Below are 19,705 nucleotides of genomic sequence, written 5' to 3' on the forward strand. Positions count from 1 at the left end.
AAAAAGATTTAGCTGAGATGTTACATGATTTATTCACCATTGATCTTATTGCTATATTTATTTATCTTGGAATCTGTATTTAGTACTGGAGTTCAGATTTTGATCTCATATAGAAACCGCTTGCTTCTAAAAATATATTTAAGTTGCACACAGTGAAATGCTCTAAGAGTATCTCCAACCATAACACTATTTTGGTGTGAAAACTACACTATTTTAATGTAATTATAGTACTAAAACTTTTTCCTTCTCCAACCATAACACCAAAATTTACACCAAAACTATATTTTTTATTTTTATATTATTAAACTAAAAGAATTATTATTAATTAATATATATAATAAATAAAAAAATTATGTAATTATATTGAACAAAAATATATCACACATAATTATTTTTTTAAAAAAATATCTACAATTTTACATATAACAATATTAAAATAGTAAACTAAAATAAACTGTTTCACTATATGTAATATAATGATTTATATACTTATTTACTATTTTATATGTATTTATTTTGTCACTAGTAATTATAAAACTAATATTTTACTAATAAAAGTAAGTTAATGATGTTTAATGTAGTGAATAATACTGCGTGAACAGTGTTTAGCGTTGTGAACAGTAACACACAAAATTTAGTATAGTACTGTAACTCTACATCAAAATAGTGTGACTTTTGCAGTTAGATTGTGGAGAGATTTTAGTGTAAAAAATACATTAAAACTGTGTGTTACAGTTGGGTTGAAGATGGTCTTGGCAATGGCAAGTATGAATGCATTCAACTATTTGTAGTCTTTCTTGAATTTATTTTAGGTTTAGCTTTAGGAGTTTCCACGAGAGAAAAAAGAAAGGAGTTAAAATATGTAAATCGATTTTGACTATTATTTTTAATCAGAATATTTTGTCTATCTTTTAGGTAATTTTTTTGGGGGTCTAAATGTTAAGAGGTATTTTTTTCTTATTATTAGGTTAGGGAGTTTAACAGTTTCTCAAAAGATACTGTGCTAAACTAAAACATGTTTACGCAGCTAATAAAAGATATGTTGACTATCTAAACGTTTGACGTTCACAAAACAGTTTGATTTTCTATACAATTAGTATAGAATTAAGTAGTAAGACGTTTGGAAAATTCCAGAAATATGGATCAGGTCCACTGCACGGTTAATAAACTAGAGAAATATGTCGATGTCTACGTTGCATCTAGACAGAAATATGTCGATATCGACTTTGCATTTAGCCTACGATCTACTGCCAATGACTATCTCTTTTGTTTTGAATGATTTTGTGGGATGTAATTATAAAATCAAAAAAGATATGAAAAACAAGCCTATGAGACAGTCCTACCGGGAATCTCATCGTGTGTGGGACTTCCACACTCATCGTCCTCTGACCAAAGCTTGGCTGGCTTTCTTAAGTGCTCAACATTACCCCATTAATACTATATTTTGACTGTTGATACTTTCTTTGCCTTTTTAGTTCACCCTAATTATTTCATAAGAAAGGATGATCATTGTTTTGCTTGTTGTATTAGTTTAATTTTATTTTAAAATAAATGAAATCGCGCAGAATACGTGTTCCATTCGCAGCCTCGCTTCTGGATTGATTTTTAAAACTCGTCCAGACGTGGAAATAAATACATTCTGGAACAAGTACAACTCATTGAACTGGAGTTTATACGGAAGGCTATACCAACCACTATCTTCCAACAACAACAGGTTCTGATTTGTTCAATTTATTTATGTATTCTATTATGATATATAGATTGGTTATTGATATCGGTTTATTCCGGTTATCTTTGGTTAGTGATTATACTTAATATATAAGTGAAACTGTAACTGACTTTAACGTTTATGTTGATTGTGAATAACAAACTTTACACTTCATCATCTTTCTCTCTCAATCTCTCGATCTATCTCTGCAACTTGATCTTCCTTATTCAGCTGGAATCAAACCTTAATATGGTATCAGAGCTTTCAATCATCACTTCCGCTTCTTCTGCTTTCCAATGAGCTCTTCGATTCCTCTGTATCTTCGTTTTGTGGAGATTTTCCTCGGCGTTTTCCAGGAATTGGTTCTTGGAGTCCAGATTTGTTTCTTCCTCTTGGTTCTCCGTTTCTCGTCCTGAGAATCGATCACTCATTTTCACTATTCTCTGGTTTATCTCTTGATTTCTTGAAGATTTGGAGTTTGCGACGATGGTGACTTCGTCAGATCTCAATCCTGATCTCCAATCTCAGCGATCTGGTCCTACAGATTCTCGATTCACGGCTGATCATTACGAGAATCCGTATTACTTGCATCATACAGATCATCCAGGCCTTGTTTTGGTTTCGGATCGCTTGACTACTGCTGCGGAGTTTCATTCTTGGCGTCGTTCCGTTCGAATGGCATTGAATGTGCGTAACAAATTAGGGTTCATTGATGGTACGGTTCCTAAACCTCTCAGTACTCATCGAGATTATGGAGCGTGGTCAAGATGCAACGATATTGTAGCTACATGGTTGATGAACTCTGTTTCCAAGAAGATTGGACAGAGCTTATTGTTCATCTCTACTGCTGAAGGGATCTGGAATAATCTCATTTCTAGATTCAAACAGGATGATGCACCAAGGATTTACGACTTGGAGCAGCGCCTTAGTAAGATTGAACAAGGTTCGATGGATGTATCCGCTTATTATACTGAGTTGATTACTCTATGGGAAGAACATCGAAATTATGTGGATTTGCCTGTTTGTACTTGTGGACATTGTGAGTGTGATGCAGCTGCACTTTGGGAGAAGTTACAACAGAGAAGTAGAGTCACTAAATTTCTCATGGGCTTGAATGAGTCATATGAGCAAATTCGACGTCATATTCTGATGCTGAAGCCAATTCCTACTATTGAAGAGGTCTTTAATATGGTCACACAGGATGAACGTCAACGAGTTATGCGTCCATCTAGTAAGACTGATAGTATGGCTTTTCAGACTCTTGCTCCTCTGCAGTCTGATATTGTGCAGTCTAACGCAAATATGAATGATGAGAATGCGTATGTTGCTGCTTATAACACTCGAGGTCAATATCAGAAACCTGTATGTACACATTGTGGGAAGATTGGTCATACTGTACATAAATGCTTCAAGCTTCATGGTTTTCCACCCGGCTACAAGACTCATGGCGGTGGTTACAAGAATCAATCTGTACAGAAACCTCAACAAATTCAATCTTCTCAGCATGTTCGTGTACAACAGATGCCGATGTCTTCTCAATCTCCGGCTAATGCCATTGCTAATGTGCATTCTGATCTTGGTACTGGTCAGTATGTCTATGCACCACCATCTTATCCTTCGGTGACAAGTGCTAGTACAATTATGCCTATGCAGAGCTTTACACCGCAACAAATTCAACATCTCATTTCGCAATTCAATTCTCAAGTTCGAGTTCCAGAGCCTCCGACTCCTTCCTCACATGCAACGATTTCAGAGAATGGTGTCATGGCAACTACTTCTAACTCTGGTATTCCTTTTCCTTCGGTTTCTCTTCAATCACAAAACAACATTTTAACCTTTCAAAATCATTGCCTTTCTACCCTTCAAACCCTTTTACCTCGTGATGCTTGGATAATAGATAGTGGAGCCTCTAGTCATGTTTGTTCAGATTTAGGGATGTTTACTGAAATATCTTCTGTTTCTAGTGTCACAGTAACATTGCCAAATGGTACTAGAGTTCCCATTACGCATACGGGTACTATTAAGATCACTGATACTTTGATTTTACATGATGTTTTACATGTTCCTGATTTTAAGTTCAACTTGATCAGTGTTAGTCGTTTAGTTCAAACTCTCTTTTGTTCTGCTCACTTCTTTCCAAATGTTTGTTATATTCAGGATCTTTCTCGGGCATTGATGATTGGGAAGGGTAATCTTTGCTGCAATCTTTACATTTTGGAACAACCTGCTAGTTCTATGTCTTCTTCATCTACTTTGTTATGTGGCTCTGTCGTTCCTGATATTCATTTGTGGCATCAAAGATTGGGACATCCGTCATCTGCTGTTTTACAAAAGTTAGTTCCATGCATTTCTCCTTTGAAGACTGTTTCTTCTTCCACTTCACATTGCTCAGTTTGTCCGTTGGCTAAGCAGAAACGTCTTGCTTTTGTTTCTCAGAATAAATTGTCTTCTCATCCGTTTGATCTTGTCCATATAGATATATGGGGTCCTTCTAGTGTTGAGTCTGTTGAAGGTTTCAAATATTTCTTTACTATTGTTGATGATTGTACAAGGATGACTTGGGTTTACATGATGAGAAATAAAAGTGATGTTCTTGAAATTTTTCCGGCTTTTCTTACGCTTATTCAAAATCAATTTCAGAAAACCATTAAAAGCAATCCGTTCTGATAATGCTCCTGAGTTAGCATTCTCTTCTTTGACTCGTGAATTTGGTATTATCCATCATTTTTCATGTGCTTATACACCTCAGCAAAACTCGGTAGTAGAACGCAAGCATCAACATCTTTTAAATGTTGCAAGAGCGCTGTTATATCAGTCTAATGTGCCATTATCTTACTGGTGTGATTGTGTTCTTACTGCTACTTTTCTTATCAATAGGCTTCCTTCCCCATTACTTGATTTTAAGTCGCCTTTTGAACTGTTGTTAGGCAAGCTTCCAGAATATTCTTCACTCAAGAACTTTGGTTGTTTGTGTTATGTTTCAACTTACATCAAGGATATGAACAAGTTTTCTCCTCGTGCAAAACCATGTGTCTTTTTGGGTTATCCCATGGGTTATAAAGGTTACAAGGTTTTGGATTTAGAATCCCGTGCTACTCTGATTTCTCGAAATGTGATTTTTCATGAACAGGATTTTCCTTTTAAAACAAGTGAATTGCTTTCTGAAGCTGTTGATATGTTTCCAAATCATATTTTACCTCTTCCTGTACCTTTTCATTTTGTGGATACAATGCCTTGTCCTCCTATGCCTTCGGTTCCTACTGTTCCGGCTACGAGTTCTTTACCTTCTGTTCCTGTGATTCCTTCTGCATCTAGTTCTATTCCATCTGCATCTAGTCCTGTCTCGCTGCATCCATCTGCATCTCGTTCTGTTCCATCTGATAGGTTACCTAGTGCAAGTGTTCCTTCTGTTTCAACTAGGACTGCAGATATTTCTTTACCTGTTTCTAGATCTAAGCGAACAACTAAGGCTCCTAGCTATCTGTCTGAGTATCACTGCAACCTTGTTTCTTATAACTCTCCTATTGAACCTCCACCCGTTTATTGCTTTTCCTCTGTTTCCTCTTCTTCACCCGTTCACAAAACACCTTACCCTTTGTCTTCGGTTCTCTCTTATGATAAACTCACCCCTACATATCAATCCTATATCTTTGCCTATACTGCTGAGACAGAACCAAAATCTTTTCGTCAAGCCATGACATCAGACAAATGGAAGACTTCTGTGAATGTGGAATTTGAGGCTCTTGAACAAAACAGGACTTGGGATATTGAATCATTGCCTCCGGGAAAGAATGTTGTTGGGTGTAAATGGGTGTTTACCATTAAGTACAATCCTGATGGTACTGTGGAGAGATATAAGTCTCGACTTGTTGCTCAAGGCTTCACGCAGCAGGAAGGTCTTGACTACTTGGATACTTTTTCTCCTGTTGCCAAGTTAACTAGTGTCAAACTTCTTCTAGGCTTGGCTGCAGCAAAGGGATTCAAGCTTACTCAGATGGATGTCTCTAATGCTTTCTTGCATGGTGACTTAGAAGAAGAAATCTATATGAGTCTACCGCAGGGATATACACCACCTCCTGGAGTTGTGCTTCCTCCTAATCCCGTGTGTCGCTTAAGAAAGTCGTTATATGGTCTTAAACAGGCATCAAGACAGTGGTATAAGCGACTTTCTTCGGTGCTTTTGGGGGCTAACTTCATTCAATCTCCTGCTGATAACACTCTGTTTGTTAAAGCTACTGCAACATCATATCTTGCGGTCCTTGTGTACGTTGATGATATCATGATAGCTTCGAATGATGATGCTGCACTTACTCAGTTACAAGACCTGCTGCGTTCTGAGTTCAAGATCAAGGATTTGGGTCAGGCACGGTTTTTTCTAGGCTTGGAGATTGCACGTTCCTCTGCTGGGATTTCTGTGTGTCAGAGAAAATATGCTCTCAATTTGCTTGAGGATGCAGGTCTCCTTGGGTGCAAGCCTAGCTCTATTCCAATGGATCCTTCTTTACATCTCATGAAGGATCTTGGTACTCCTTTGCCTAGTCCAACTGTTTACAGGGAGCTTATTGGTCGACTTCTCTATCTGACCATTACGCGCCCTGATATCACATTTGCGGTTCATCAACTGAGTCAATTCCTCTCGACTCCAACGGATGTTCATCTTCAAGCAGCTCATAAAGTCTTACGCTATATCAAGAATAACCCTGGCCAAGGTTTGATGTATGCTGCTGAGAATGAAATCTGTTTGAACGCCTTTGCAGATGCTGATTGGGCTACATGTAAAGAGACGAGGCGTTCCATTACTGGTTTCTGTATCTACTTGGGTACTTCTTTGATATCTTGGAAGTCAAAGAAGCCATCCGTGGTGAGTCGTAGTAGCACTGAAGCTGAGTATAGAAGCATGGCGTTGGCAACTTGTGAACTCATCTGGTTGCAACAGCTGCTCGTTGACTTGCGTGTGAAGACAACCTCTCCGGCCAAGCTTTTCTGCGATAACAAGTCTGCTCTGCATATCGCGATGAACCCAGTCTTCCATGAACGCACCAAACATATTGACATTGACTGTCATACGGTGCGTGATCAGATCAAGGCGGGCAAGCTCAAGACTTTCCATGTTTCTACGACTGCTCAACTTGCTGATATACTAACCAAGGCTCTTCATCCGGGTCCATTCCATTCTCTGCTCAGACGTATGTCCATTTCAAGTCTTTACCATCTCGAACCAGACACTTCGACGGTCAAGACTTGAGGGGGGCGTATTATGATATATAGATTGGTTATTGATATCGGTTTATTCCGGTTATCTTTGGTTAGTGATTATACTTAATATATAAGTGAAACTGTAACTGACTTTAACGTTTATGTTGATTGTGAATAACAAACTTTACACTTCATCATCTTTCTCTCTCAATCTCTCGATCTATCTCTGCAACTTGATCTTCCTTATTCAGCTGAAATCGAACCTTAATATATTCCTTAATACTAGATTTAAATACAATATAGAAAAGCATATGCAAATGTAGTTCAATGGCCGTTTTTGTTTTTCTTTTCTGCTCAATGCTTTTGAATAGGCTTTGAATAATGGCATTTTGTTGCTTTTGTTAGAAGTCACCACAACCACATTATCATCATTGACAATATTTTATTCAACTGTTATACTATTTTCTATTTGCTAAAGAATATTTTGTTTAGGATTTCTAAAGGTTTAAATAGTCACTTAATATTGTGTTATTGTTTTATATTCTATAATTTTGAGATATTCTTTCTTACTTTCCTTAATTATTAATTATAAATTATGTGCGTAAAAATTCAAATGAGTAAAAAGTCAACTACTTAAGTGTACTGGATAGTTTTATCGACAATTGTTTCACAAAAAGTTATGTTTAATACTAAATAATCCTAAGTTCGTAGTTATGTATGCGCCATTATCATATAGTTATTGAAAACAAATGAGTTTTTTCTAAAATTAAAAAAAAAATGATTTTTTTGCTTGTTTGCTTTCTTCACTTTATTTCGTACTTCTTCCTCAAATGTATACCATTTGTACTGCCCATTAACTCTGGACGGTTGGAACGTTGCAAATGGTGTCACAACTAGTTAACCATCTCGGTTCTGATCCGAAAAACGTTTTAAAATCTGATACCACTTATTCACTAAATAAAAATACGACTAGTTACACAAAAAACAAAGAGAGATGTAATTTTTTAAAATAATAATTTTTTATTATTTAATTAATAAAATCTAGTAACAATAGAAAATAATTAATAAATAATAAAAATTAGATAAAAATAAACTAAAATTTAGAGTCTTTTAAAAATAAAAAGAAAATTAATTTTCAATTTAAAAAAATTCCATTTTTACAGAAAATAAAATAAAGCTTAAAATTCTGAAAATATTTTATTTTTTGAAAAATCAATATCATCACTCACGGTGATGATTTTGACATAATAACAGTCACGGTTTTATATATATCCACTAACAGTATAATTTTGAACATTTTATATATATTAAAACAGAAGTCATGACTTCTTTCACATGTGATTTTTTAATTTGGATCATCTTTTAATTTTTAAATGTATTTTATTAAGATTAATAATATATAGAATCTTTTAACTACTTTAGTTATAATATCTTTTGATATCTTTTTATTTTAAATATAAATATATATTTTAAAAATTCTAACAAATCTTTTTAAAAGATTCTAACAAGATCTTAATTTTTCAAATATGTAATTTTTAGTTTTTCACTAATTTCGAGATTAGTTATGGAATATTATCAATACAATTAAAACAGCAGCCTTTTCCTTGACATCTCCTTAGTTTTTTTGAAATATTTACAGAAGTGCCACTGGCATTTAATTTTAATTAAAATTTGTGGAAATTAATTATAACAACCTAATAATTAACTGATAAAAAATAGGAAAATTATGGAACCTACCTTATTTACCATCGAAAATATATGGTAAGCAAAACATATCAAATTCAACGTTTTGTAATATGTTAAATTTTGTGTTTAATGTCCACCTCACAATACATTATATCAAATATTCTCGATATGTAATCCTAATTACATGAATAATTGAATACATATTTCTACGAATATAATAATATTTCTATTATTGTAGACTTATTTGATATAATATTTACCAAACATTTAAAATGATTTTAATTTATTATTATGTTCTAAATAATAATATTTTCCAAATAAAAAAACAAAATCAACACCAAATTAATATTTATAAATATCTGAAGAGTTCCTATACATTGGGGACAGAAAAAAAAACTAAAATCAAATCAGAGCGAAAATAGAAACCGAATTCCAAATATTCAAAATACAGTTTATATACTTTAAATATTAATTATTTTAATTTTAAAATAATCAAGTATTTTAAAACTACTACCTATAAACCGAACTATCCAAAAATGGATTATCCTACTATTTGTATCCAAAATATTTAAAATTATTTTAATTTTATGCTATAATAGAATCACCTGAATTATCTGTTATTTTATCTAAAAATTCAAAATATCATTTAACCCCAATTACTCTAAATTTTCTTTAAAAAAAAGAATTGGACCATGGTTGAATTGAACTCCAAATTTTAACGGGTTCCTAACATTGTTATCCAAACCAAACCAGAAATCAAATCCAAATTCATAAATAATCGAACGGTTCCCAAAACTGAAAACCATATTTTTATGTTTTGGTAACAATTAGATTTTTCTAAAGATATTTTTCTGCAATAATTTTTAAAAGGAATATTAGATATAGAAATTTTGCATCAAAAAGATTTTACTAATTTATCACATAAACGAATAAAAATATATCCACTTTATATGTTTAGAAATTTTTTATGGACAATATAATTGGTAAATCTAAGTAACAAAAAACATATTCGTGTAATTGAACTTGATCACGTGACAGTTTATATAATCAAAATAAAAGATATACCAATCTATTTATAGAAAAAACAACAACAAAAAATCTATCCGCGTTTTTAAACGCGGGTCAAAAATCTAGTTATACATTAAAGAGGTGTTAGTGGGAGTTAGATTCATATAGAGTTTATTGGTTTTAAAAGTTGATAGATTTGTTAAATTTAGAAACAGTTGTAGAAAATTTTGTATATTGTGAAAATATGTAGAAATAAATTATTGTAATGATTTTAGGAATCTAAGGTAAATATGTAGTATTCTCCAAATCTTGTTTCATGAGTTAAATGGCTAAGAATCTAGTTCCCAATAAGACTAACTTTAATAGATTTATGGAATCATTAAAATCTGAACATTTTGAATAACAAAATATTTGTAGAGAATTGTAAAATCATTCTACCAATAATAAAAGATTTGTATAGAATTGTATAATCATCATACCAATAACACTAGACTTTATAAATTCTTAAGATCATTAAAAGTATACTTCCCACTAACACCCCCTAATATAATTTAGAAAAAAAATTAATATATTTAATCTATTGTAAAAAAAATTATTATATCGAGCTAAATATGATAAATTATACTAAACTGTTAAATTTTTACTTTTTATTTTTTTAAGTATTTATGTTCAAAATATAATATGTTGATAAAATGGGTTAAGATTAACAAATTACATAATACATGTATAACAATTAACATGTATTTCATTAAATCTAATAATATAAGATATTTATTTTGATCATGATATCTTTTCATTTTAAATATAAATATTTATTTTAAAAAATCTGGTGAAAAATATTTTAACAATATCTTAATTTTCAAAATTTTTATGTAAATATTTAAACTAATTTCGTAATTAGCAATGAATTTTTATTATACATTAATATATATTCAGTTATTATTTATAAAATGAAAAATAAAAATTATCTTATTTTTCTATTTCATAATAATAATTCATGTTAAATAAAATTATTTATATTGAACTAAATATGATAAAGTTATTAAGTTGATAAATTTACAAATTTTATTTTCTAGATATAAATATTTATGCTAAAAATATAATACGATGACATAATGACTTAACATTCACAAACTACATAATACATGTATAAAAACCGATATATCTTAGACTTTTGTATATATAATAATATATTATCTAAAATGAATAAACATAAAAAAATATTGCTAATAGGAAATTCAGTTTTAAAGGTCGGCGGGTCAAAATTAGCATATATTTAATATAAAATAATTTTGAATATGTTGTTTAATACATATATTAATTTATTCTATAAATAAATGTAAATACAATAAGATAAGTATATAAGAAGAAGCGACAAGTACATGTGACAATTTTAACCAATTGATTAATTATAACATGTAAACTATAAAATTATTGTATTTAGTTATATAAAAATTTAGATATATGACTAATATTAAAACAAATATACCACAAAAAGTATAAAATAAATATATATTTATATAAAACTGAAAACAAATATCTGTGCGGTTGCGCGGATTAAAATCTAGTAAAGCTATTAATTTGACACTTTTCGCATATCGCCAAATGATAGAGGCATCAAAAACTATTATCTCCTATAAAATATGTAATAAGGGAATCTCCGATCCACGATGCAATTTTAGTGTCAAAATCATACTATTTTAGTATTAATTGTTTTTGCATCTCCAACCACAACATCAAATATTACACTAAAAAGAATATTTTTTATTATTATATTATTAATTAAGATTTTTTTGTTTTTAATAGTTTTACTATATACTTATTAATATATAGATATATTAAATAACAAAATGTTATGTTAAAATTTTAATAGTTTTCAAATATAAATATATTATAACAAACTATTATATTAAACTATTAATTTTAATTTTTCAGTGTTTAAGTTAAACTTTTTATGGTTTTAAAATTAAGTTTCATATAAATTTATAGTTTATATTAAATCACTTACAGGATAATAAAATAGTTATGGTATATTTATTTTTTATTTAAAACAACTAATGCAATTACCAGTTTATAGTTATGGTATATATTTATTTGACAAAAAAACAGTTCTGAAAAGAAAAAAAGGTTTGTCGTCGTCTACGGTACAACAACAAATATAGCGTGGTACTGTAGCAAGAAAGAGAAGCACACAATAATGCCATCCTTTTTACATTATGGTTGGAGAGAGAAAATTTTAAATTTGTCACTATCTTACCGTTCTACTGTGCGATTGGAGTTGGCCTAAACACAGTCATCAGCGATATGACGAAAACTTTTACTGTTAGGGGTGACATGACAAAAGTATAACTTTTAATGGCAAAATGTGAATTAACTTTTTGAAAAAAAATTGAGTTTTGATTTGATTTTTTTGAACAAAATGAAAAGTCTTATTTAAAAAAAAAAAAAATTTAAAGTTAGAAAACCTTTTCATTTTTAAGAAATTTTTTTAGTTAATTTTTATTTAGTTTTTTATTTATTGTTAATTGGCATGTTACCTTAATTACCAATAAACCAATCACATTCTTTTACTTAATGAACAAGTACATCAGGTTGAATATTTTTTTGTCATCTTCCAAGACAGACTTATGTTGATTCTGTGAACCACACTGGTAGCTTTGCATCCATGTGAACGAAGAAATATGGTTTTTTGTGACACTTTATGCTAAACTATCCACATTATAATTCTGCGTTTGTGGTATATAAATGATCTCAGAACTGAAAAAAAAAACTCTCTTGTAAGGTCTTAATATCTTCCAAATAACTTGTAAAAGTATGTCATTTTTTTGTTCTGAAATCATCTTCATAAATTGAGAACAATCTGTTGTAAATGTGACCCAAAAATAGCGCAAATTCTTCATACATTCTATAGTCCAAAGTAATGCTTCAATCTTCGAGTATAGATGAAAGAGACTAGTCCTGGTATTCCTTACTCTCATCAAACCATCAAAACTTTGGAGAATACTATACCAACCTTGTAAGTTGAATTTTTTTTTATTATACGAAACAACTTGATAGTTTAATATTCTAGTTAAATAACTTCAAATTTTAATATTTTTATGCAAATTCCTATTTTTTATTTGGTACAAAATAAATTATCTCTAAACTACTACTTCTTTTGTTTCATATTAAGTATCATTTTAATGTTTTTTACTACACAAGAAGTGTTATTTTATAATTGGGAATTCAGCCAAAAAAATCATGAACTTTGCACGAATTGCCATAATAAATACGAACATATTGGCTGGCCAAAAAAACACCAAACTATATTTGACTTTAAACTTTAATCAGTAAGTTATCGCTGACTCGCCAAATTAAACACACCGTTATAGAATGATTAAACGACGTTTGCAAAGATCGTTAAGTAAAACGACGTCGTTTTACTTATTTTTATTATCAAAAATATGTTGTTCGCGTGGATCGAACCTGAGAACTCATGGCCAAAATGACGAGGTTTCTTGCCACTAGACTACTGTCACTTTTAAAAATATTCATAACATATTTTCTTTTATTGAGTATCAAACAAATCTCAAAAATCTAAATTTTTTTAAAAAAATTCCAAAAAATCTTAAAAATTCAAGAAAATTCTGAAAAGTAAAATTAAAATTGAAATTACAAATAAGTTTTTTTTTAAAAAAAAATCAATACATTAAGAATTTCAAAAAAATCTAAAATAATTCAAAAAATGCAACGAAATAAATTTAATGATTAAAAAACTTGAAACATATTTTTAAATAAATTAACGTATGTAATATAAAATAAAAAAGATACTTATCACACTATAGATTTTAGTATGAATAATGTATTTAAGATAAAATAGACAAATGATAATTAAGATACAATAAACAAATGATATTATCACAATTTTTTTCTAAAATATGATAATAATTAAATAAAAAAATTGTAGTGTGATAAATATCATTTTTATATTTTATCTCAAATATATTAATTTTTATAAGAAAAGTATGATTAATGTATTTAAGATAAAAAAAACTCAAATGATCTTAGATACATTAATTTTTATTAAAAAAAATTAATGTTTTGATTTTTTTAATATTTATAATTTTAATTTTAATTTTCAAAATTTTCTTGAATTTTTAAGATTTTTTGGAATTTTTTTAAAAAGAATTTAGATTTTTCGATCCGGTGGAAGGTGGATTTGCTTAATACATATATCCATCCAGAGGATGTAATCCTCATTCAAGGTTTGGCAATCAGTCCCTTTGGTAGACCAGACTCTTCTGGCTGGGCGTTCACAGATACTGGTCAATATACGGTTAAATCGGGATATAAGATTGAATCTAAATTTCCAGATAGAGATTCTCAGGTGATTCCTTATGGCCCAGACACGACCGCATTATTAAGTTATACTTGGAAATTGAATTGTTCGCCTAAGTTAAGGCATTTTATTTGGCAAGCCATTAAGGGAATCTTGCCGGTGGCAAAAAATTTAAGGTCGCGAGGTATCACGTGTGATTTACGGTGTAGTTTATGTGGAGCAGAGGAGGAATCCATTAATCATATTCTTTTTGAATGCCCGCCAGCGTTACAAATATGGGCACTGTCGAAAATACCTTCTGCCCCGGGATTTTTTCCCAGTCCGTCCTTGTTCTCGAATTTCGATTATTTATTTTGGAGACTTCCGAGAGATAATAACTTTGATTCTTTCTCTTGGATATTATGGTATATTTGGAAGAATAGAAATAATAAAATCTATACTAACAAAACGGACGATCCGCAGGAGATACTTAGAAGAGCGGAAGTGGAAGCGGAAGTTTGGGCAGATGCCCAGAAGATGATACCAAATCCTGGTTCGATTGATAACTCGTCGGCTGACTGGCTATATGTAGAGACTTCTAGAGTCTGTTTAATTGATGGTGCATGGAGTACAGACGACAAATTTACCGGCCAAGGCTGGTTCTGCAGGAAAAATGGAGTAACCGAGAAGATGATGGGCGCCATGAGTCTCCGCCGAAGCTTATCCGCTTTACATGCTGAATGTGAAGCTTTGATATGGGCGATGGAGTGCATGAAGGTTCTCAACTTCTCAGACGTAGTCTTTGCAACGGACTGTTCTCAATTGGTGAAGATGGTGTCATCACCTGGAGAATGGCCAGCTTTTGCTACACATTTGGAGGAATTTCAACGCAGTAAGACTTTCTTCCCTACTTTCACAATCCGACATATTCCGAGGGCGCAAAATCAAGTGGCGGACAGGCTGGCACGAGGTGCTAGACGTTCCCCTTCAGCTGTGTTTTATGTCGACACTATGCCTCCGGCTTGGTTCTCTGAGTCCGGCGCGCATACTTCGTAGTTGTTAGTTTTTTCAGTTGTTGTCAAAAAAAAAAAAAAATTTAGATTTTTCGAGATTTGTTTGATACTCAATAAAAGAAAACATGTTATAGATATTCTTAAAAGTGACAGTAGTCTAGTGGCAAGAAACCTCGTCATTTAGCCATGAGTTCTCAAGTTCAACCAACACCAACAACATATTTTGATAATAAAAATAGGTAAAACGACACCTTAACGATCATATTTAACGGTGTTAACGGTGTTTTAATCTGGTCGGTCAATCAAAGTTTCTTAATAAACTGTAAAAGTCAACAAAAGTTCAGGCTTTTTTTTTGCCAGCCTTAAGTCCATATTTCTTTTGGCCATTCTTGCCATATTCAGTGTTTTTTTGGCCGAATTCCTTTTATAATTTCAATGCAATTTATAATTGTTTTCACCTCAATATTAATTGAAAATGTACTCGAACTTTTAAATAAAATTATTTATCTAAAATGATATTGGTAAAATATATGATGTTAATGAAAACATTAATAAATTTTAGTTAGTTTTTTTAAATATGTGTGAAAATTTTTAAGTGATTTTTTGTGAGATGGAGGGAGTAATAAGTATCTAATCAAGAAGTGTTAAATTAGCGATTTGGTCATTTCAAGTGGCTGTAGCCTGTAGAGCTAAATTAATATTACTCTATGAATCGTGGTTGACATTTTAAGCAATGAATCTAAATTAATATTACTCTATATAGTTACGATCATAAAGAAATAATCCAATTTCGTATTTACAAAAATGTTTTAAATTAATACTACTCTATATAGTTAGTCTAACATAATCATTCAAACACAAACATAAAACGGATGATCTCACGAATTCCCCACGGGTTTTCTCTCTCTCCTCCATGAACACATTTATATAAATATACAAACAGATACAAAAAAACACAGAACACAGACACATTTTACATAAGTTTTAATTATCAGACAAAACTTAAGCTTTTTTGTGTTTAATATGTCGAGCAGTAATGATTCTCCGAAAACTTAAGCTTCTTTGACACTTTTCGTCATATCGCCAAAAACTATTATTGTCAAGATGTAATAAACTGCCACCATCATTAGCGATATGATGTAAAAAGTATAAAGTTTAATGGCAAAATATGAATTAATTTTTTCATAAAGAAATTAGAGTTTTTATTCGATTTTTCTGAACAAAATGAAAAGTATTCTTTTAAAAAAAATTAATTTTAAAAAGTTAGAAAACCTTTTCATTTTTAAGAAATGTTTTTAATTAATTTTTATTTAGTTTTTATTCATTTTATTCTATTTATTGTTAATTGGCATGTTATCTTAATTACCGATAAACCAATCACATTTTTTACTTAATGAAAAAAGTAAATAAGGTTGAATGTTTTTTTATCATACAAAATCAACTTGATAGTTTAATATTCTAGTTAATATTACTTCAAAATTTAAATTATAAGTGAATGTCACTTTAATATTTTTGTGCAATTTCCCATTTTTTAGTTGGTACAAAAATAAATTATCTATAAAGTACTACTTCTTCTGTTTCATATTAAATATCATTTTAACATTTTTTGTTATACATTGTTATACAAAATATCATTTTATAATTTCAATATAATCTATACTTGTTTTAAGTTTAATATCAATTGAAAATGCATTTTTAAATAAATTTATTTATCTAAAATGTAATTGGTTAAATATATGATACTAATGAAACATTAATGGATTTTAATTTGAAAATGTTTAAGTGGTTTTTTGTGAGATGGAAGGGAGTAATAAGTATCGAATCAAGAAGTGTTAAATTAGCGATTTGGTTATTTTTAAATGGCTGCCTCTACATGGGGTTCACATATCTACTACTTTTAATTGGCAAATCGTGGTTGACATTTTAAGCCATGAGTATAAAAATGTTTTAAATTAATACTACTCTATATAGTTACGAGCATAAAGAAAATATAATTTCGTATTATTAAAATGTTTTAAATTAATAGTACTCTATATAGTTAGTCTAACATAATCATTCAAACACAAACATAAAACGGATGATCTCACGAATTCCCCACGGGTTTTCTCTCTCTCCTCCATGAACACATTTATATAAATATACAAACAGATACAAAAAAAACACAGAACACAGACACATTTTACATAAGTTTTAATTATCAGACAAAACTTAAGCTTCTTTGTGTTTATTATGTCGAGCAGTACTGATTCTCCGACAACAGGGAATAAACAAACGACGACGTTCCGCCTAGATTCAATCGCATTGCCTTCTAAATCTTCTGATCATCAGTCTCCTCAATCCTCTCCAGGCTCATCTTCTTCCCCATCTCCGACACCGAGACCTTCCACGAAGAGAACGACGACCGGATTATCCGGCCGGCACTCATTTTTCAGGGGGATTCGGTTACGGAACGGAAAATGGGTATCGGAGATTCGAGAGCCACGTAAAACGACAAGAATTTGGCTCGGGACTTACCCCGTACCAGAGATGGCTGCCGCCGCTTACGACGTTGCGGCGCTGGCTCTGAAAGGCCCCGACGCCGTTTTGAATTTTCCCGGGTTGGCTTTGACTTATGTGGCTCCGGCTACGAACTCTGCTGCGGAGATAAGAGCTGCCGCTGCGAGAGCCGCCGAGATGAAGCAACCGGACCCGGTTGAGAAGGTAATGGATCCGGGTCAACACGGAAAGGAGGAGGAGGAAAAAGCAATGCAGCTTTCTTCGTTGGAGTTTATGGACGAGGAAGACATGTTGGATATGCCGAATTTGTTGACGGAGATGGCGGAAGGGATGCTGATGAGTCCACCGAGAATGACAAATCCGACGATGGATGATGATTCGCCGGAGAATCATGTAGGAGATAGTCTCTGGAGTTACAAATGATTCTATCTAAGCTGTCTTTTCTTTCTTCCCTCTTCTTTTTTCATGTCCGATGAGATTTTTGTTTTTGTTTTTTTTGCTTTTTGGGTCTTTGTTATTAAGATCTAATATGCTGCGTGCTGAATTGCTCTGATTGTTATATTTTTTCTACTTTTTCCTTAAAGACTTATGATTTATATGAGGCAAATATAGTCAGAGAATTAAAAAATTTGGTAGACTATGTGTTTCTTTTTGTGTATAAAAGTTCTGCTAAGTTGTGTTTTTGTTTTTGCTGGTCAATTGTTTATGATGCCTCTGGATAGAGAAATGTCTCTTTTAGGAAACAAAAGTATCAAATTCTAGAAGCAACATTAAATTGTTGTGTACACGGAATAGTTATCATGCTCTGCTATGTTTGTATTATTGTATAGGGTGTGAAATAGTGTATATCAAGCACTGAACGAGTTTTCTGGCGGATTAACTCTTACTTGGCTGAATGGACCAAGATAAGGGAATAAATCACGTCTAACTTGAGCCGAGTCAACCAAGTCAAGTGGACTGATCAAGTCTTACCGAGCTAATGAGTTAATTTTGATAGGTTGTTTCAGAGCAATGTGCAGAGCTGAGTAATAGCCGTTAAACGGTTACTAGAACCTAAGCAACGCGCAAACACCCAGTAAACGAATGGAATAATACACTTTGCTGAGGACAAATTGCTTGTTCTCTTACATTAAATGGAGTACAAAATCCTTACCCTCCTCTCTCATGATCTCTAGACCCCTTTATGTTGGAACTAGAGTTTGGTTAGTCTTTTTTGAAATTTAGGTTGATAGATCATTATGAGAGTAAGAATGTTAGATGAATTGATTATGATGCATAAGAACCTTCACACTTTTAAATGACTAATTGGATAGCCTTGTGTTGATGTGGACGATTGTTTGTGTGTTTGGTTGCCTTGATGGTTGAGATGATTGTTCAAGAAATCTAAGTTCCTAGAAAGAATCGCACGACTAGGTTAATAGTGGATATTGCCATCAGTATCAGATGAGAATGGATGATGTCTAATGAATGAGTTAATGGATAACGTCTAATGAATGAGTTAATGAGAACGAGAATGATGAGTTAATGAGAATGTGATATTAAAACACCGAGAACGGGTGTTATCTAGAAAAAGAAATGTGATGAGTTAATGTGAAAGGCCTACCGCAAAAGGTGGGATATAAAATGTGAAGGACGTTGTAAGATCGAGTCATGCCAAATAGTGGCAGATGTGGCTATTATGACCGTGGTGGCAGAAAGTGTCGGAAGGGGCCAAGGAGCTGCAACAAAAATAGCCATTTAGGAAGCCTCGATACACTGGTTCATGTAAGATCTCGTGGGATAGGCCGACACAAGGAGGGACGTCCATGAGCATTCCATAGGTCCTTACGTCTCGGTTGCTTGGAGTCGAGTATGTCGTGTCAGTCGAGTCCATGTGTAACAATAACTAAGTGCTTGCAATTATTGATTCTAGGTGGATAGAAAATGTATGGAAATGTTGATGTTATGTTATCGAATGGTACATATGAATTATTATAGTGGCTAGCCAGCCCTCTTTTCTGCATCGAGTAGTGTTGAATGTCATATGGGAAGACTGGTATAGAACCGGCTCATGGAGTAACCCATTTTCTCATGCCCTCATTTTCATGGAAGATGGATATGGGTGTGTTGGTATTTCACGGAACGCAGTGCGTCTGTGACTCATAGACCACTAACGGGACATGTTGGGCTGTCTAAAATAAGTAGACGTGTGTCCATAACGTCCGCTCGAAGCCACGATTGGACGTCTGGGGAGCAGGCTGTTACATTATCAATTCTAGTTGATAAACTGACAGAAGATTCATTGACATATTTGGTGTAAAT

At 32.0% G+C, this 19,705-nt stretch overlaps 2 protein-coding genes across 2 annotated transcripts; both read left to right on the plus strand.

Annotated features, from left to right (window-relative positions):
- The first annotated feature begins 14,432 nt into the window (after window positions 1-14,432).
- Window positions 14,433-14,951, plus strand: LOC108824751 (uncharacterized). The gene has a single exon (XM_018598142.2). The coding sequence runs from the start codon at window positions 14,433-14,435 to the stop codon at window positions 14,949-14,951; it is 519 nt and encodes a 172-aa protein (XP_018453644.2).
- A 2,108-nt stretch (window positions 14,952-17,059) lies between these two features.
- On the plus strand, window positions 17,060-18,085 carry LOC108823994 (ethylene-responsive transcription factor ERF025). The gene has a single exon (XM_018597315.2). The coding sequence runs from the start codon at window positions 17,138-17,140 to the stop codon at window positions 17,825-17,827; it is 690 nt and encodes a 229-aa protein (XP_018452817.1). The 5' UTR covers window positions 17,060-17,137; the 3' UTR covers window positions 17,828-18,085.
- Window positions 18,086-19,705: the final 1,620 nt, after the last annotated feature.

The sequence above is a fragment of the Raphanus sativus genome, chromosome 9, assembly GCF_000801105.2.
Source record: "Raphanus sativus cultivar WK10039 chromosome 9, ASM80110v3, whole genome shotgun sequence".
Lineage (NCBI taxonomy): Eukaryota > Viridiplantae > Streptophyta > Magnoliopsida > Brassicales > Brassicaceae > Raphanus > Raphanus sativus.